Source organism: Haliotis cracherodii, unplaced genomic scaffold (assembly GCF_022045235.1).
Source record: "Haliotis cracherodii isolate W230 unplaced genomic scaffold, xgHalCrac1.p SCAF_22, whole genome shotgun sequence".
NCBI lineage: Eukaryota > Metazoa > Mollusca > Gastropoda > Lepetellida > Haliotidae > Haliotis > Haliotis cracherodii.
The window spans coordinates 5,802,748-5,821,650 of record NW_027266278.1 but is presented as its reverse complement, the minus strand read 5'-3'; the positions used below and the strand labels follow the sequence as shown (position 1 = coordinate 5,821,650).

The window sequence follows — 18,903 nt, the reverse complement described above, 5'->3', positions numbered from 1 at the left end:
TTAGTCACGACAAGTAACTAAGATCATTTTATACATTTTTTATAGAATAAAATATGTTTTGACTTAATCATGTTGAACATCATATGATTAAATCCGGAGAATAACTTTGGTTTGTTTGTTTGTGTGTTTGTTGTTTAACGCCGCACTCAGCAATATTCCAGCTATCGTCCTTACATTACGGCGGTCTGTAAATAATCGAGTCTGGACCAGACAATCCAGTGACTGACATCATCAGCATTGTTATACGCAATTGGGATACGATGACATGCATCAACCAAGTCAGCAAGCCTGACCACCTGATCCCGTTAGTCGCCTCTTACGACAAGCATAGTCGCTTCTTACGACAAGCATAGTCGCCTCTAACGACAGGCATTGGTTGCCGAAGATCTTCACGGTGCGGATTATTAAAATTAGCATGAAACACAATTCAACCACTATGGAATATAAATGAAACCTCCTTGTAAGTATATATTGATTGTTAACACAGACGCTAGTTGTAAATGTACTTATAAGTACCTGATTTGTATATTTCACAACATACACCGATTTCAACTATGAAACATATTACATGTATCTGATATGAAAATATGTTATAATGCTAATATTCATATATGTGTAAATTCTTACACTGCTTACTAACAACAGCAGATTTAAGTTAAAAATGAAAGCGTTTTTATTTGTATCAAACACGCAATTGAAAAAACACATTTATCCACTGATTCATATCTAAGCGTTTAAGGGGACACGTTGTATTCGAAAACGTTTCTGACTACAAAATCTGGTTCCTGTTGTATGCCATGCTGTAATACATTCGTATCTGATTAAAAAGTGTTCAATGTCAGTTCCATGTTCCAGTCACCTTTAATCGGAATACATTTCAAACGTATGCTGTTTCTCACACCAAGTTAATGTAATTAACATTTAGCGTCGAGATCCGCATGTGCAGTAAGCGATTTGTGACGGGTAACATGACCCGGGGCTAAATAGCCGAGTATGATCGAAAGCAAATACCACATATTACTTAGGCGTTAAACTATTTATGTTGCTAAATGAAAAAGAAAAACAGGCGTAACTTCCGTGTTTGCTGCTGACAAACGTTTAAGAAATACACTGCGTACAAAAGTTTAGTTTGGGGCTATCATATGATATTAACCATACATCAAAACTGAACGATAAGATATGAAATATTAAAATATTAAACATTAGCAGCTCAATGCCCGTGTTAAATGGAATATACACGTTGCAAAATTAATGATAATCATTCTCAAACAACAATGATATTACTTGTAATTAAAATATTGGTAAAATTTGATAATTTGCTTTGATATCAACATTCCCTACACACTCATTAACGTATAAATCAAGTGAATACGACTAAAGTTCAATGGTATTATAGGTAGGTTTCTGTACAAAAGAATATGTTATTTAACTTTGGATTAAATAAAGTCTACATTTAAGATTCATAGATTTACCTACCCGATATCTGTGTCACGTTGTTGTTCGTCTTTTAAAGCTTGGCCCGCGTGATAAACGCCTCTGATTAATAAAAACTTCCAGATGAAAATTGGTATGGACAAACCGGCAAATACTGCACCTTTGTGAGAACGTCAGTACGACTGGGGATTTATACGGGGGAATTCAGCCAGCCTTGATGCGCGTTTATAGATATTTGATGATTTAATGTTTAAAGGACCAGTCGATTTGAGACCAACTCGTCGTAACTGACATTCCTCGTACTGATGTTAGAAGGTGCAGAGCTGAGGAGACAGGTCACGTGGTTTTCCACACCGACCAATCAGAGAGCGTGGATGTTTTTCGCTATCGATTATGGTCTCGCGGCCAGGTAAAAGCTTTGAGCATCTTGTCGTAAATTAGCTAGAATATAGGAAACGGGATTTGATAGGCTAGCTTTCGGGAAGTCCCAGTGAGAAGAGAGTTTGTGTGCGGACAGGGCTCGCTGTGAACGTGCGTGCTGGTTGACTGTGTAAATTTGCATACATGAGTTTCACACACAAATTCGGCTCTTTAAAGCGACGTGCTAGTTTGGCTAGTGAGGGAATGGAAACAGGCGGGGGTGAATCTAGTGCACAGACTTCATATTTAGAAACCTTCCTCGCTATGGGGTCTTAAAATGTAATGTCTGTATGCACTATCATTACACATTTGATGTGGAGAACTGCAAAGCGAGACTGAAAGCCTTGCCACGATGCTCTTGCGGGGGCTGACGCTATTTTAGGAATAGCCTAAAAAATATTGTTTTCGTGGAAAATTAAAAGAAAAGGTTTTTCGTCGGCAAGAATAGCCCAGAATACTTCCTATTGTTTACCAATTTACCCAATTTCGGTGTTGTTTGCAAATGACGCTTGTATGAACACGTATTTTCAGAAGAAAACAATTGAACATCATTCACAACACGAAACTAAAGCAGACATATTAGGGACATAGCACAGCTAATAAAACAAGAAAGGAATGGTCCTCTTTTGAAATATTTAACACCCACAGCAGCCTACTCAGAGAGAAGGTTTACAATACTTCGCGAATCAGATTCTTAACGTTATTGTATGCTTTGTGAACTTGTACTCGTCTTTCACTGTTCAATTAACACTGTTTATTTTTGTTGCTGATATACAATTCAAATTAGGGCCGGTGGGGTAGCCCAGGGGTTAATGCGTTTGCCATGGCGATGACCAGGGTTCGATTCCCACCATGTGTCTGTCACTCAGTAAGGGAGGTTTGTATGACAAAATAGATCATACTTCATCGTCACATATATGTAGTTCCAATAACACTTAAAGTGAGTGAGTGAGTGAGTGAGTTGGGTTTAACGCCGCTTTTAACAGTATTCCAGTCATATCACGGCGTGTCAGCTTAATGTGGGAGGAAATCCCGAAGTGATGCAGGTCTCAGACGTTTACCACTTCGGTGAAACCCACGAGCACGGGTATGGTGCTGAGAAACCTAGAAACATAATCGGGGCGAACCGGGATTCGAACCCACAATCACAGGTTTCTGGCGTGCCTAAGGGACGCAACTCTCCACGTGAAGATCCGGGGTAGAATAGGTCTTCAGCAACCCATACTTGTCCACGTGAAGATCCGGGGTAGAATAGGTCTTCAGCAACCCATGCTTGTGCACGTGAAGATCCGGGGTAGAATAGGTCTTCAGCAACCCATGCTTGTCCACATGAAGATCCGGGGTACAATAGGTCTTCACCAACCCATGCTTGTCCACGTGAAGATCAAGGGTATAATAGGTCTTCACCAACCCATGCTTATTCACGTGAAGATCCAGGGTATAATAGGTCTTCCGCAACCCATGCTTGTCCACGTGAAGATCCAGGGTATAATAGGTCTTCCGCAACTCATGCTTGTCCACGTGAAGATCCAGGGTATAATAGGTCTTCCGCAACCCATGCTTGTCCACGTGAAGATCCGGGGTACAATAGGTCTTCACCAAACCATGCTTGTCCACGTGAAGATCCGGGGTATAATAGGTCTTCCGCAACCCATGCTTGTCCACGTGAAGATCCAGGGTAGAATAGGTCTTCAGCAACCCATGCTTGTCCACGTGAAGATCCGGGGTAGAATAGGTCATCAGCAACCCTTGCTTGTCCACGTGAAGATCCGGGGTAGAATAGGTCTTCAGCAACCCATGCTTGTCCACGTGAAGATCCAGGGTAGAATAGGTCTTCAGCAACCCATGCTTGTCCACATGAAGATCCGGGGTAGAATAGGTCTTCAGCAACCCATGCTTGTCCACGTGAAGATCCGGGGTAGAATAGGTCTTCATCAACCCATGCTTGTCCACGTGAAGATCCAGGGTATAATAGGTCTTCAGCAACCCATGCTTGTCCACGTGAAGATCCGGGGTAGAATAGGTCTTCAGCAACCCATACTTGTGCACGTGAAGATCCGGGGTAGAATAGGTCTTCAGCAACCCATGCTTGTCCACGTGAAGATCCGGGGTATAATAGGTCTTCAGCACCCATGCTTGCCCTGAAAGGCGACTATGCTTGTCGTAAGAGGCGACTAACGGGATCGGGTGGTCAGGCTCCTGACTTGGTTGATAAAAGTTTGTATCAGGTCGCGCAAAATAATTTGCATAATATTTGACTCTGACATTAAAACTCACTCACTCACTTGGCGTACGACCCGTGAAGATGCGGGTCAGAATTAGTCTTCATCAACCTACGCTTGTCGTTAGAGGTGACTTACGGGATCGACTGGTCAGGCTCTCGTGTCATCATATCCCAATTGCGTGAATCGATGCTCATGATGTCAATCACTGGATTGTCTGGTTTATACGCGATTATTTCAAGACCGGCGTCATAATGCTTGTATATTGCTGAGTGTGACGTCAAACAAACAAACAAACAAACACTGGGCGTGCGTGGGCGGGTTAGAGGGAGGGTGCTTGTTAGTGAGGGATAAGGATTTTACGCTGCTTTTTTTAAATGTTCCAGCAATACGGGGGACGCTACCTTAAACCCATGTGAAGGAATCGAACACGGGTCGTTAATGATACGAGCGAACACATGAAACGCTTGGCTACCCCACAATCCCGTCAGTCGACCACATGTTCTCCAAAATAACGAGGTGTATCGATCTGGGTACTATTGAGTTACAGGTAATGTTTGATTTATTGAGGAATCGATACCATACGATAAGGTACGAACAATTATCAAACTCATATCGTATTACCATTAACGGCGCATATCGTATATTCACTGCATCCTTGCTGCAATGCAATTATTTTACAATACATGCCTGACAATACGAAGGTCAATTCATTCATTAGGGATAATACAGGAACTTAAGAATATTCGCTTTGCTCAACCATCGGCGTCAGCTTACATTTATTAATGATCTGATCTAATTGTTGAACATGTATCGTTCGTTGTTTACACATCGCTGTATATGTTTCTAAATGTATTTGAAATGCATTAGGGATTCAGCTCTAAATGACGTGTACACACGCCCAATCGACTTCTTGTCATCATCATTCTTAAATAATTTCTTTCTGGTAATCCTAGGTATCATCCTCGCTTTTCCTCGGTATAATATCTCCATGTTAGTTAAATTAAAACTGTTCCCAAAATTCGTTACATTATAGTATAGCTAAAATGGATAGAATTATCATTAAACCGCCCGCATGTAATCTGTAACTTGATAATGCCCTCATATTGCTTGACGACGGGCCATTATAACGCCCGTTGTCATAGTATAGGGATAGGTGACGTCACGTTCAATAGTGACGTCATCTCGTTTGTTCTATGATGTTTCCATACTTGTAAAAGTGGGTCAGTGACGTTCGTGTTGATTGCAGTAAATGTTTCAAAACCAATATTCTTGTTTCATTTTATTTGATAACAAATTCCATCCATTTTAGCTATGGTAACGGTAACGCTATTTTTCAGGGCATTATCATTTGCAGAAGCCCTCGATCTTTTCAACTGCCCTTCGTCGGGTAGTTGATGAAAGGCCTCGGGCTTCTGCAAATGACAATGCCCTGAAAAATAGCGTTACCCTTATAACAGTAAAACGACTGTCCAGTTTTTGTGACTTTCTCTATGAACCATATTAATTTGCTAAACACAAACACACATCTTTCCAATTTAACGATAAAAATTCTTCAAAGTGTTATTTTTAGGTTAAATGCTGATTCCTGCAATTTATAAAAGCAAGACATACGTATGTTGAATGTTTTCATACTTTGAAAGACTTAGTAACAAACCATTAGCTCCTAGGCAACGTGACGTCATCTTACGAATTTGTTGTAATTATTTGTGATGGATTGCTGCTTACGCCACCATCTGATATTAGAGAAAACAATATTTCATAGATCATTATCGACTGTATTTTATTGTGTGTCGTCCTTGCCTGCTGCGTGGGTGATCTCTGTTGCACGTGCAGCTGCGACAAGGTCTCACGTGCACGTGCGACAAGGTCGGTGGTAAATTGGTCTTCACAATGCATGGTGATACAGTTTCTTCACAGTTTCATGGGGGCACGGGTGGCCCAGTCGTCTAAGGCGCCGGGATTCTCTGTGCAGAGTTGCGTCCCTTGGACACGCCAGAAACGTATGATTATGGGTTCGAATCACGGTTCGCCCCGATTATATTTCTAGGTTTGTCAGCACCATACCCGTGCTCGTGGGTTTCACCGAAGTGGTAAACGTCTGAGAACTGCATCACTTCGAGCTTTTCTCCCACATTAAGCTGACACGCCGCGATATAACTGGATTACTGTTAAAAGCGGCGTAAACCCAACTCACTCACTCTTTACAGTTTCGTGAGGTCCTGGAAGAGTTTTTTATCAATCGGTTGCAAGTTTTGAGAACACGTGAATAACATGATCCGTATGAAATTACGTTTATTTGTTTCTTACGTTTTCACATCAATTACTAATTACTTTAATATGAACAGTTACTATAATGTAACACATCGTTATGCATATTATTTTCTAAGCAGACCATCTCTGTGGTCTAGTGGTAGAGCGTCCGCCATGACAGCGGAAGGTTCGGGGTTCGATCCCCGGCCGCGTAATACCAAAAAACGTGAAGAGATTGTATTTGTTGTTACCCTGTCTGGCGCTCGGCATTAAGGGGCGAAAACAAGGACTGGTCGGCTCGGAGTCAGTATACTGTGTCTGAGTAGGGTATTCATGTTAATCTGCGGCATGGTATCTCAGTGAGCTAGGACTACAAATCGGCATCAGTCCGGAATGGTACAAGCAGCCACACAAACACACACACACGTGCACGGAGCTATATAAGTGCAATTATCTTGGACGCGACGTTAAACCCCATTTCACCTCACCTAGCCTCACCCACTACCCCAGCAAAACAAAGAATTAATCAAGTAAACATGTTATAGGACCCTGGTTTTGAGCCGTTAGGATTATGAATTTTTTAAAATATTTGATAGGTATTTTTACACGATGTGTCTGTAACTGAGGTCGACTGTTGCACGTCTTCGTGCGCTGCGGTTCAAACCCCACTGGCCTAACTTGTTTTCCGAGAAAATTTGAAATCATTCATCGGTGTTACAATTGAAAAAAATAGCTCCATGAATCCCAAACGTACAAATCATTAACCGATATATGCCAGTTCAAAATAATGTCAGTATGAATAATATATTGACAACCATTCGTAAAAAATAACAATGTATCGATTTAAACAATAGAGCCACGTCACGGGAGTGTTTTAAATATAAGGAAGTACCACACATGTAAAACAAAAATTATTTGTTTTGATTTTAATTGCTGATTATAAATTGTCACATAAAACAAATGTTATCAGACTCTAAAACATAGTACAGGAGTTTAGATTTCCTGACATATCGCATCAGATCAATTTCAAGAACAGACATTCCAAAAAACAGCAGACAGTGTACGTACCCAATAGCAGAGAGTTTGACAATGTCAATACGGAAATACAGCGTGCTTCCTATCTCTGTATGTAGTAAACTATGCTGTCGTAGCCCTGTTATAATGTTAAGAACTCTGCATTTCGCACTATACTGACAACTTGAACGTTAACACTTTAAGCCCTGTATAAACAAGCCATCATTCTAATTTACCAACCACGGAGGGGGACAAACGGCATCCAGTGCAGAATACAAAATTATTGATCAAACTGTTTATTTAGATGTTCCAATTCGAGTGTAGCCAAGAACGTATCTCTATTTCCTCTGTGATTGTGTGTTCAGCTTTCATATTGTTTACACTAGGCGAAATGCATCGATGTGTGTTAAGAGGCTAGGCTTAGCCCAGTGCTACCTGTTGTGTAGGACAGACAACCTAGGCGCTTCACACCTTCCCGCCAACACGCCACGGATGGACACGCTGCCAGCACTGAGCGGGTTTCGGGGACACAATATTTGTCGTCATTTCAAGCATATGTTATTAATAATTTGTTTTAATTTTAAACTATAAAGTTTAAAATGAGGAAGTTATACACCAAGGGGCTCTCCGCCTCTCTTTGACCGGGGGGGGGGGGGGGGGGGGGGGGGGGGTCGTTGCGGTTGCGCATGCTTTTTAGCTGGAATACTGCTGAGTCCAACAAACTAAGAAAGCAAACTGAGAAAGCAATAAAGATAGATTGCCTACTTCTTCAAGTACATTCACGCAAATCCAAAATTCTTATAAAAGACATGTGTACTTAATACCACCACGACACGTTTTCATATTGAACTCATAATAGTTCCATATAATATAATATAACGCGTCCACATAATTGTCATATAAACAAAGTGAAAAAACCCGTTTAGTCTTTATATCCATTATCAGGTAAACCCTATAATCATAATTATGACGGTGCTATATCTAACCATCAATAAAAAATCGATGACTGCACGGTGTGTAATTTGAAAAGAACATATTTTTTGTGTATACAGACATAAAATATTTTCAAAATCATGACATCAAAAAAATATTAATCATATCAAAATCAGATGTTTTAGCTTTCTAAAACGAAAAGGGGCCTTGTGGTTAAAGCGTTCGCTCGTCACACCGAAGACCCGGGTTCGATTCCCGACATGGGTTCAATGTGTGAAGCCCATTTCTGGTGTCCCCCGCCGTGATATTGCTGGAATATTTCTAACAGCGGCGTAAAACCAAACTCACTCACTTATTCACTCTAAACCGATTCGCCTGCGATTATCATATCGAAACCACACACAGAACATAAATATCCCTTCGATTTCACATCCTTTGGGATGTTGACGCCATAGCGCTCAGAAACGACAGTGTTTACATATACTATCCAAAACAAAATATTTGCGCAGCATAATTGATCTACATTCGGAACTTTTTGAAATACTGAAATCAGATATACAGGTCTAAATGCTTCGAGTCTTCGACCGCCTCCGAGTTGTAGTGAAGTAAGTGAATATGTTTTTACACCGCTTTCAGCAATATTCCAGCAATATCATGGCCTCACACATTGTACCCATGTGGGGAATCGAATCCGGATCTTCACAATGACAATAAGGCTACCCCACTGCTTGTAGTGAAGAGAGCGTCTGCACAGAAAGCGGATGATCGCTGGTTTGATTCCCGACCGCTTTATACAAAACGACGCTGAAAAATGTTTCTTGTTATTGCCATGCCTGGTTACCCTGGTTGGATCCCCGGCCGCGTCATACCAAAAGACGTTAAAAGATGGTACTTGTTGTTATCCTGTCTGGCGCTCAGCATTAAGGGGCTAAAACAGGGACTGGTCGGCACGGAGTCAGTATACTGTGTCAGAGTGGGGTATCCATGTTAAACTGCGGCATGGTGTCCCAGTTGGGGAATGCTATGTTATCAGCATCAGTCGTCACATCTTACACAGTCCATTCAAGATATTGCATATGTTTTTATCTGTTTCATTGTTGACGAGTCTATACATTTAGACAAACATGTAACAGAATGGTTAACTTTCATTGAGAAAATATCCCAAAACGTGAAAAACTATTTCCATGTGCATAGTTATCCTTTGTTTATATTGATTGTAAGGCTCCACGTGCTATCATCGAAGCCCTACGGAGAGCTGGCGATCTAGAGAGTTCTGTCTGTCGAGAGGGACGGGGACAGGCCTACAGCGTATCGCTATGCGGGAAATGTAGACACAGTTCCCGTGTAGCGAGGATATCAATACTTTTGAACAGCGTGACAGCGTCAGGGTACAGGGGTAATCATATATAAGCATTAGGGTCGTAACTCTCGTGGTTTATAAAAATACGCACTCACAGCGCGGTTGGTTTGAGTCAAGCAATATCTGCATGTCTCCACTCATCTAGTTTATCATAAAATAACATTACAACAATGTAACTACTACTTTGAAAAGATAGATTATGAAGAAATATTAACTTTACCACTGTAGATATGTAAATGTCAACGGCATCATGAACACCACTATGGCTGTGTCAACGTTATACCACATATTCACTGAAAACTATAACAAATGTTTCAGGAAGTCATTGTTGTGAAAACATATTTCTAGTTTTGTTTTCATATTTATGTTTATTTTCTACTTCTATATTATATATATATTTGAACTGAAATGTGCCATATTCTCATTCCTGATGCTGAAGCTACCACATGCAGATTACAATTTGTTTTAACTCCTGGGTTACACGCATGCGCTTTATGACGGTATATGTTCTTGCGCCAATAGGTAGGTATGCTACACAATTTCTTTGCGCCGAGTTGATCCTCTGGATCAAAGTTATTTTGTCAGTGTAAGATATCGTTGTTGAGATTTCGTAGGTAATATTAACCCCAAACCATTCAAACATCATCACCATCTCTATAACAGTAAAAGACCGCCTCCGTGGTCTAATGGTGGAGCGTCCGCCATGAGAGCGGAAGGTCCGGGGTTCGATCCCTAGCCGCGTCACACCAAAAGACGTTAAAAGCTGGTACTTGTTGTTACCCTGTCTGGCGTTCGTCATTAAGGGACTAAAACAAGGACTGGTCGGCTCGGAGTCAGTATACTGTGTCTGAGTGGGGTATTCATGTTAAACTGCGGCATGGTATCTCAGTGTGCTAGCACCATAAATCGGCATCAGTCCGGACTAGTACAAGCAGCCACAAACACACACACGTACATGCACGTCGCTATATATGTGCAATAATCTTGGACGCGACATTAAATCCCATTTCACCTTACCTATAATGAATGTTTAGTTTAAGTGACAATGAACCTGTCATAACACACACAAACACACACCTTCCCAATGAAAAGATAAAATTCTTCAAAAGTATTATTTTTTGTTATATGCTGGTTCCTGCACTTTATACCAGCAAGAATTAATGTTTTCATGATTTGATAGATCCAATAACAAACCATTAGTTCCTTGGTTACATGACGACGGTTTACGCAAAAACAACATTGTTCAAATGACTTCGTTGTAATTATTTATGATGCATCGTTTTCAAAAAGACATAAATTCAGTTAATGAAGTCGATAAGGAAATAGATTGGGTAAGATTCCGTGGACATATACCTTTGTCATGCGTTAATCACATTAAGAAAAAAACCTGAATTACCAATTACTGTTTCTATGATAAAAGCATGATTTTAAAACAAATTCTTTAAAAACTTGGAAAATCACGTGGAGAGGTGGCACGGGCTTTACATAATAATAAAAACAATTTTCTTATTCTCCTCCCCTATTGTATGCCTAATGCCTATATTTATTCTTGGAGATGGTTGACATGCAACAGATGCGTACCTTCCTGACCCAGGCCTTTGTGATTTGAATTCATGCATATATATATATATATATATATATATATATATATATATATATATATATATATAATGTTTGCTGCATCAGCAGGACTATCATCATCATCATCATCATCGACGACGACGACGACGACGACGACGACGATGATGATGATGATGATGATGATGATGATGATGATGATGATGATGATAGTCCTACTTGAAGTCCTGAAAAAATTGCTCGGATCCATCTTTGACAGAAATACAACGGGAGAAAATGTATCCCGTCTCTAAACAAACCCCCCTCCATCTCCCTCATCCGCCCACCCACCCACACAGATTATGAAATAGCCGTTCCAAAGAGGTTGCTGCCATGCGTCAGGCATTAATGGCAACATCAAATAACTCTTCTTTGGAAGCTCACTGATTGTCGAACGCGAACATGGAACGAAGAAGTTTCACATAACATTGAGCATGTATTGATGGCTCGATATCATTAGTTACAGATTACAAAAAAATGGAAATTTGTGTTTCGGATTTCGTTGTGTAGGCTTAAGAACGAGATAGGGACCAAGATGGATGTGAACCATTAGTATATTGAGTAATGGAATTAACCTTGAAATACTTGGCCCATGTTTTATTGCCCAGGGGCTTGTAAAGCAAAAATTAGCAACATGATATAAACGGTCACTAACGGCGTGATAGTACAATATAAAAGGTTATTTTATACAGTACCATCATATATTATGACCCCGTTAGTATACCCCTCTGACAATTGTAAATTGGCACGGCCCCCTTGGCCGAAGGCTATGAACAAACAAAGTCATTTAGGAAGTGGTCAAATGTTACATTTGGGATAACACTTTCTTAGTAAAGTACAGATTCTCGAACTTAGTTGAGTTGAGTCCCGTCCGGGATTTGAACCCATGCCACATCGCCAAAGTGAGGCACCTAATCGCTTGTATGAGAATCTGTACTTTACTAAGAACGTGTTATCCAATCATAACATTTGTTACATTTGACCACTTTCTAAATGACATTGTGCGCATATATATCGCCGCTGTTTCTCCGCCTTTCAGATTTCAAATAGGCGTATTGATACGCAATGGGGGAAAAGACTGACCCAGAACAATTATTAGTGGTATGTGAGCTCTCGTCCAGAGTGACCGGCCCTTTCGGGAACCTGCGAGAGTAGACGAGATTTTGAAAACTGTTGTAGCAACGAGGAACGGTGAGCAGCACATTTTGTGCATTTTGCTTATTTTAGAGGGCGATTGAAACACAATTTGTAAGTTGTACTGGTCGATCTCTTGTCTGTGCTTATTGCGTCTTATTTTTACGTGGAAATAATGAGATTGTCGTTTGTTTCTTTGTAAGAAAGTATGTTTAGAAGTAGCAGACGATTTTCCTGAAGTCAAAATCCGACTTCAGACAAACATCAGTTCACCTATTGAATATCTTTCACCAAAAGAACTCAGCAGACAACTAATCTTATGAACCAAATTATTTTTAAGATGTATGTTTAGCTGTCAGTGTCCAAATGCCACGGTTTTCGTTGTCATTGTCTGAATACTCGAGAATGGCACAGTAAAAAATTCATTCAAAGCTAGTTTCCAACAAATTAGGCTACAATCACAAAGCGATAGCGAGCACTTAAAAACTGTAAATTTCTACTAGTCCTTATGATACCCTAACTATTGGGCAATTTGGCAAGGACTATAGTACTGGTGTCAATTTCTAACGGTGATTTGGGGCATGTATATCCAGTCTGAAATAACAGTATTTTTCATTTTGGCCTGATCATTATCATGTGAACCAACCAGTTAATACTAGGGCTGGGACGGGTAACTCGGGTACCCGGGTCGGGTGGGTACTGAGTAGGACCCGGGTACCCACAGGACTACCCGGAACCATAGTTAGTCACGTGATATATATTGTTTGATGACAAAAATTATCTAAAACTCTATGATTACACTATAAGTCTCTAATATCCCATTTCTTCTGACTTTTATATGTTTGAACAAAAACTTCATGCATTAAACTTCAGTGTAGGCATGAGCGGATCTTCCTACACGTGTATCTAAATACATTTTGCCAGGGCTACAGTCAAACTTTTCCAAATTGGACAGTTTGTACCAATCTCTAAAAATCTACAGCGGGTACCCGGTTAGGGTCGGGTAATAGGGTGGTGGGTACCCGGGTAGTAAATTTTGACCCGTCCCAGCCCTAGATAATACAGGACAACTTTCCCTCATTCACTTACTGCTTTATTTCAGCTGACGTGATCATGTCTGACATCCACACAACAGCCTTTAGGTATGACTCCACGTGCAGCGACATGGACATCAAACCTCATCCATACATCATCAAAATGTTTGAAAAAGAAAAGGAGGAGACTGTCATGTAAGACATGAAAAGAAGCAGTTTTTTCAATTGAAATTACATAAGACTGACAGGGATATTTAACAGATTTGATTATTGATGAACATGATAAAAGCTTCATTCTTCCAAGAATCTGGGACTGGATAATTTAATCCAAACCTTCAACAATTAACCAATTTCATAACTTGGAGCTCCAGATAATCTTTTGAGGATTTGAGTTTTTACTCTAGGGTTTCTATTTTAATTGGGTTATTACATTTTTCATTGGGTAACCAATATTTTTTCACTCATCTATTCATCACTCTATTGGGTATTTCCCAAAATTAGTGAACATCTTAAGATTTGAAAAAAAGATGAATTGCTTTAGATGTATATAACTGTTCTAAATATATACTGTAGGCTTGACTCGGAAAGTAAATAAGCTCGAAATTGTGTTTCTGAAATTTGCCCCTTTTGTATGCATGCTGAAAAAGCTTCATTGGGTATTTACGCAAGCTGTTTTTATACATTTGAGTTTTTCCTTCATGCGTTTCTGTCCGCAATTTAATTGAAAGTAATTGGGTTTGACTATTTTTGGGGGGTATTTTACGCAAATATGCTGCTTATCTGTAGCTCTGCATAACTGAAGTTGTTTGCTTTAGTTATCTTGGCTTGGCAAATTGTCAATCTTAGCATTCATTTAATCTTAGCAAGTTTTATACAAGTCATATAAAACAAACTTAGTTAGCTAACTGATTTTTTATCATGTGAGTCAATCTATCAGTTACTGATTACATTAATTACAAATGAGACAACATCTCCGTGACACCTTGCAGTAATTACTGGGGTTTCAGATCATTTTCAAGGACACTAAAGATTTTCTTTACATTTGGTGAATATACCGAGGTATGTCCGGTGAAGAAAATGATAAAAAATGAGAATGTCCTACTGCGATTTGTTTCCAGCAGAATCACGAAATAAGAATACAAGCCATAGCCATGAGTGCATCTGTATGATGTGAGCTGGTCTGTATTAAAAGTACTGTATTTAACTTTATAAGATATTATTTTTTTAAATCTAACTGATTAGTCAGAATGAAAAGGGAAGGATGTAACTGTATATGTTATTGTACTAGGTACACTTGTTAACTTCCATACCAAATTCACACTTTATTACAGACACATGTAGGGTTTGGTTTGTGGTTTAACACAGCACTCAGCAATATTCCAGCTATATGACAGCGGTCTGTAATTAATCGAGTCTGGACCAGACAATCCAGTGATTGATACCATGAGCATCGATCCACACAACTGGTGAGGCTCGGTGACGTGGTTGGTTGTATATCATCATATCATTGGTCACGTGAATCACTAGATTGTCTGGTCCACAGGGGTAGACACCATTGGTCATATCAAACTACTCGACAGCTCATTTCAGACCAGTGGAGGGGAGGTCGGGTAGCCTGGTGGTTAAAGCGTTCGCTCGTCACGCCAAAGACCCGGGTTCAATATTCCCGACATGGGTACAATGTGTGAAGCCTATTTCTGGTGTCCCCCGGTGTGATATTGCTGGAATATTGCTAAAAGCGGCGTAGTATCATACTCACTCACTCACTCAGACCAGTGGTTTATGCAAACTAACTGGATTTGGGGAGAAAACAACTAGTCCATGTAGATTTTTAATAGTCTTGGACTAACGGACCAGCGGCTGTGTCTACCCCTGGTCCCGACTAGATCATTTTCAGGCCACCATCATACAGCTGGAACCTTTCTGAGTGCGGCGTTAAACAAACAGACAAACAAAGTGATTAATTAATGTAGTCATTAATGGCTCAGTTGACATGCAACATTAAATTTTAGTTATCAGACAAACTAGGTTTTAAATTATGTACATGAATCAATCTTGCTAAGACTACCAGTCAGACAAGACCCGTGAAGATACGGGGTAGAGTAGGTCTTCAGCAGCCCATGCTTGCAGTAAGAGGCGACTAACGGGATCGGGTGGTCAGGCTCGCTGACTTGGTTGACGCATGTCATCAAACCCAATTGCGTGGATCAATGCTAATGACATCAATCACTGAATTGTCTGGTCCAGACTCGATTATTTACAGACCGCTGTCATATAGCTGGAATATTGTTGAGTGTAGCGTTAAACAACAAACAACAACAAACAAACTTAGAAAGTCCACCATTTATCCTAAATATTTTGAAGTTTTGCCTGAAAATAATTATTTTATTATTTCAGCTTATATTTGTCTGAGCACATATTGTGATTTAGGACTGTATAGTCTATATTTATTTTCAATCTTTTTTTATAATTAAGTGTTATATTTATTTGCATATTTGTGAATATATTTCTATAGCTGGGCTAACCGCGGGTGAGTACTTGTGTTGGGTTGTGTCTGGTTTGCGTTGGCCCTGGATTAACACTGCATGTTGAACACATTTCACATTCTACAAATGTTTATAATTGTTTGCGGATTAAAGGTCTATGTTGCATGCTGTGTGTATTGTCCTGATATATATGTTTGATATGCTGTTGTTTTATATGTAATATATATACTCATCATCATTATTTACAACTTTAATGTTTAACAAAACTAAAATCATTAAAAACAAACAATTGTATCTTATTCTGTTTTCTTCTACCAGACTTTGGTGAATGCATTTCATTTGAAGTGTTCAAATTATGAATGCAAGTCAAGGGGATCTTGCCATTGCCCCTATGTCCAATCTCATTAAAATCAGATCTAAGTTCTCGCTGCCGCTAAACAAAGATCTGAGGACATCCCATTACGGGTCAACAATTCACCACTTATGAACATGAGTATGTCAGATCATTTCAAGACATAATGGGATTAAATGGGATTAAATGGGATTGACCAACTGTCCTCTATAAATTCAAAAATCATTTAATTAATATTGACACTGATTATAAAAAGTAAAATACAATTATTCTAATCAAATCGCCTACTAGTGTTATTGCTCTGAAAATTACCAATTGCAGTACTCAAAATTAATGGGGTTTCTGGGGTCCCTAGCTTGCGTCACGTCACATCAGAATGACCTTTCATCCGACCAATCAGAGCGTCGGGACCCGTGATGGGATGTTTTCAGATCTTTGATTAGCAGTAGCGAGAACTAAGATCTGATTTTAATGAGATTGAATTTTCTTTGTGCATATGTTGGTATGTATTTTCAGTCAATATTCACATGATTCTCAGGCTTTCTGCTTATCATGAAAATGTATTGAATATACCATTTCCTGTCAGACGATCGAGTGACAGGGAGAGCCGTTTCTATTCACTAAATACTTGGTGCAATGCAAAAGTTTAAATCAGGAGTTACAAGCCTTTACTATGCCAGGATCCGCTGATTGCTCTGCAGCTCATTATTTTCAGCACCGTGCTATAAGGCTTGTTTTTGTGCCAAAGTGATAAATGCCTGTGATCTTCTCATCACCGTATGATTCTCCGCTACCTGTCACCGATGATACAGATCTAGAGACAATAGTATTTGAATCTCAGGGTGATAGGCGCTGACCGTTTTGGTTTTGGTTTTAGTTTTGGTGCCTTGAATTTTGTCTGGAGATTGAATATTTTTTCAATCTCATTAAAATCACATCTTAGGTATCGCTACCGCCAAACAAAGATTTGAAGAACGACTTTTCATCCGACCAATCAGAGCGTCGCTTACCAGATCAAGAAAGTGACAGTCGGAATTTGTTTTCTAATCATGCAACCTCAAAGTGGTATTCCGAACGACAGTTACGTTCTCTAGGTCTGAATCCATACAATCTAGTCAATCTATTAGCCATTCCAAGTTTTAAATTTTTAATTAAGAGTTTGTAAAAATATTTTTCGATGTGTAGTCGCCAGTTTGAAACTAGTGCCATAAAGCATGAGAAAGCTGCCTTCTGATTGGCTAATGTCGACTGCTTCTCAGTCAATCCATCAGTCAAAGTTCATGAAAGGTCGTTCTGAAGTGACTTGTAATCGGATGTCCTCAGATCTTTGTTTAATGGTTGCGAGAACTAAGACCTGATTTTAATGAGATTGATATTTTTGCAGCTACACCTGCAAAACCAGATATAACTAAGTTATATTTTTAAAGAATTTTTAAAGAATTTTTAAAGAATTTTAAGGAAAAACACCTGGCATCAATGTAATTTTTGTGGCAGGCAATTGATTTTCAACAGTAGCATAATCATTGTTGTCAAGACTTTTCTGTGGCAATGTATTTTTTTGATACAACCCCCCCTCCCCCCCATACCAATTAGCAGTGCCTTTGACAACTGCGGTGGTTGTTGCCCACATATATTTCATATGATAACGAGAGATACGCAGGAGAGGACAGGAAGACCTGATTACTGGTTTCTACTTTCCTCCTGTATAATAGATGAAGCACAAAGTTCTCATAATGGTTGTTGTAGCACAACTAATGAGCTTCAGGGATAGTCTTGTTTTATTGATCTTTGGATATACCATGATAATGTAAAGAATATGTCTTTAGAGTGTGAGTGAGTGAGTTGGGTTTAACGCCGCTTTTAACAGCATTCCATTATATCGCGGCGTGTCAGCTTAGTGTGGGAGGAAAGCCCGAAGTGATGCAGGTCTCAGACGTTTACCACTTCGGTGAAACCCATGAGCACGGGTATGGTGCTGACAAACCTAGAAACATATTTGGGGGGAACCGGGATTCGAACCCACAATCATAGGTTTCTGGCGTGCCCAAGGTACGCAACTCTGCACATTGAATCGCGGCGCCTTAGACGAAAGCATGGGCCTTAAGAGAGACATTCGTCATGGAACTGTGTTTTGCTGATCCTCTCCTCCCTCCCTCCCTCCCCCCAAATTATATGTACCATTTCATGACACCCCCAAATACATTTCATAATACAAATAACAAATAACATTTTTTCATGACCCCCTCCCCTGACCCTCCCTTTAATAAATCATCAGTCCCTAAATAACGTTCAAAATTACAACTCTATTTCTTGAAAAAATAGAACTGTGTCATTTTTTTATGTCCTCCTCCCCATGTAGGTGTCCATTCTTTCGGCAGACAACGACATCCTCCTGTGCTTCTTCTTCCAACACCTTCCCAAACCCCATCCCCAAATCTTCCCTGGCATCATCCGACAGTTCTCATTCCCGACTCGACTGCTTCTACTACTTTGAAGATGCCATGTACCAGATAAATATTTGCCTCATATTCTCGACTGCCTCCGTGGTCCAGTGGTAGAGCATCTGCCCAGGGAGCGGAAGGTCGTGGATTCGATCCCCGGCCGCGTCATACCAAAAGACGTTAAAAGATGGTACTTGTTGTTA

At 39.9% G+C, this 18,903-nt stretch overlaps 1 protein-coding gene across 2 annotated transcripts in view; it reads left to right on the top strand.

Annotated features, from left to right (window-relative positions):
• Positions 1–12,415: 12,415 nt before the first annotated feature.
• The window catches only part of LOC139471344 (leucine-rich repeat-containing protein 34-like), a 35,986-nt gene continuing 29,498 nt past the window's right edge, over positions 12,416–18,903 (top strand). The window contains exons 1-2 of one of the 2 annotated variants that reach the window (XM_071253664.1): positions 12,416–12,501; positions 13,490–13,616. In XM_071253664.1, coding sequence (XP_071109765.1) covers positions 13,501–13,616 — 116 coding nt within the window. In that variant the 5' untranslated portion in view covers positions 12,416–12,501; positions 13,490–13,500. The remainder of the gene's footprint in view (positions 12,502–13,489; positions 13,617–18,903) is intronic. The other variant, XM_071253663.1, reaches the window with a different exon arrangement.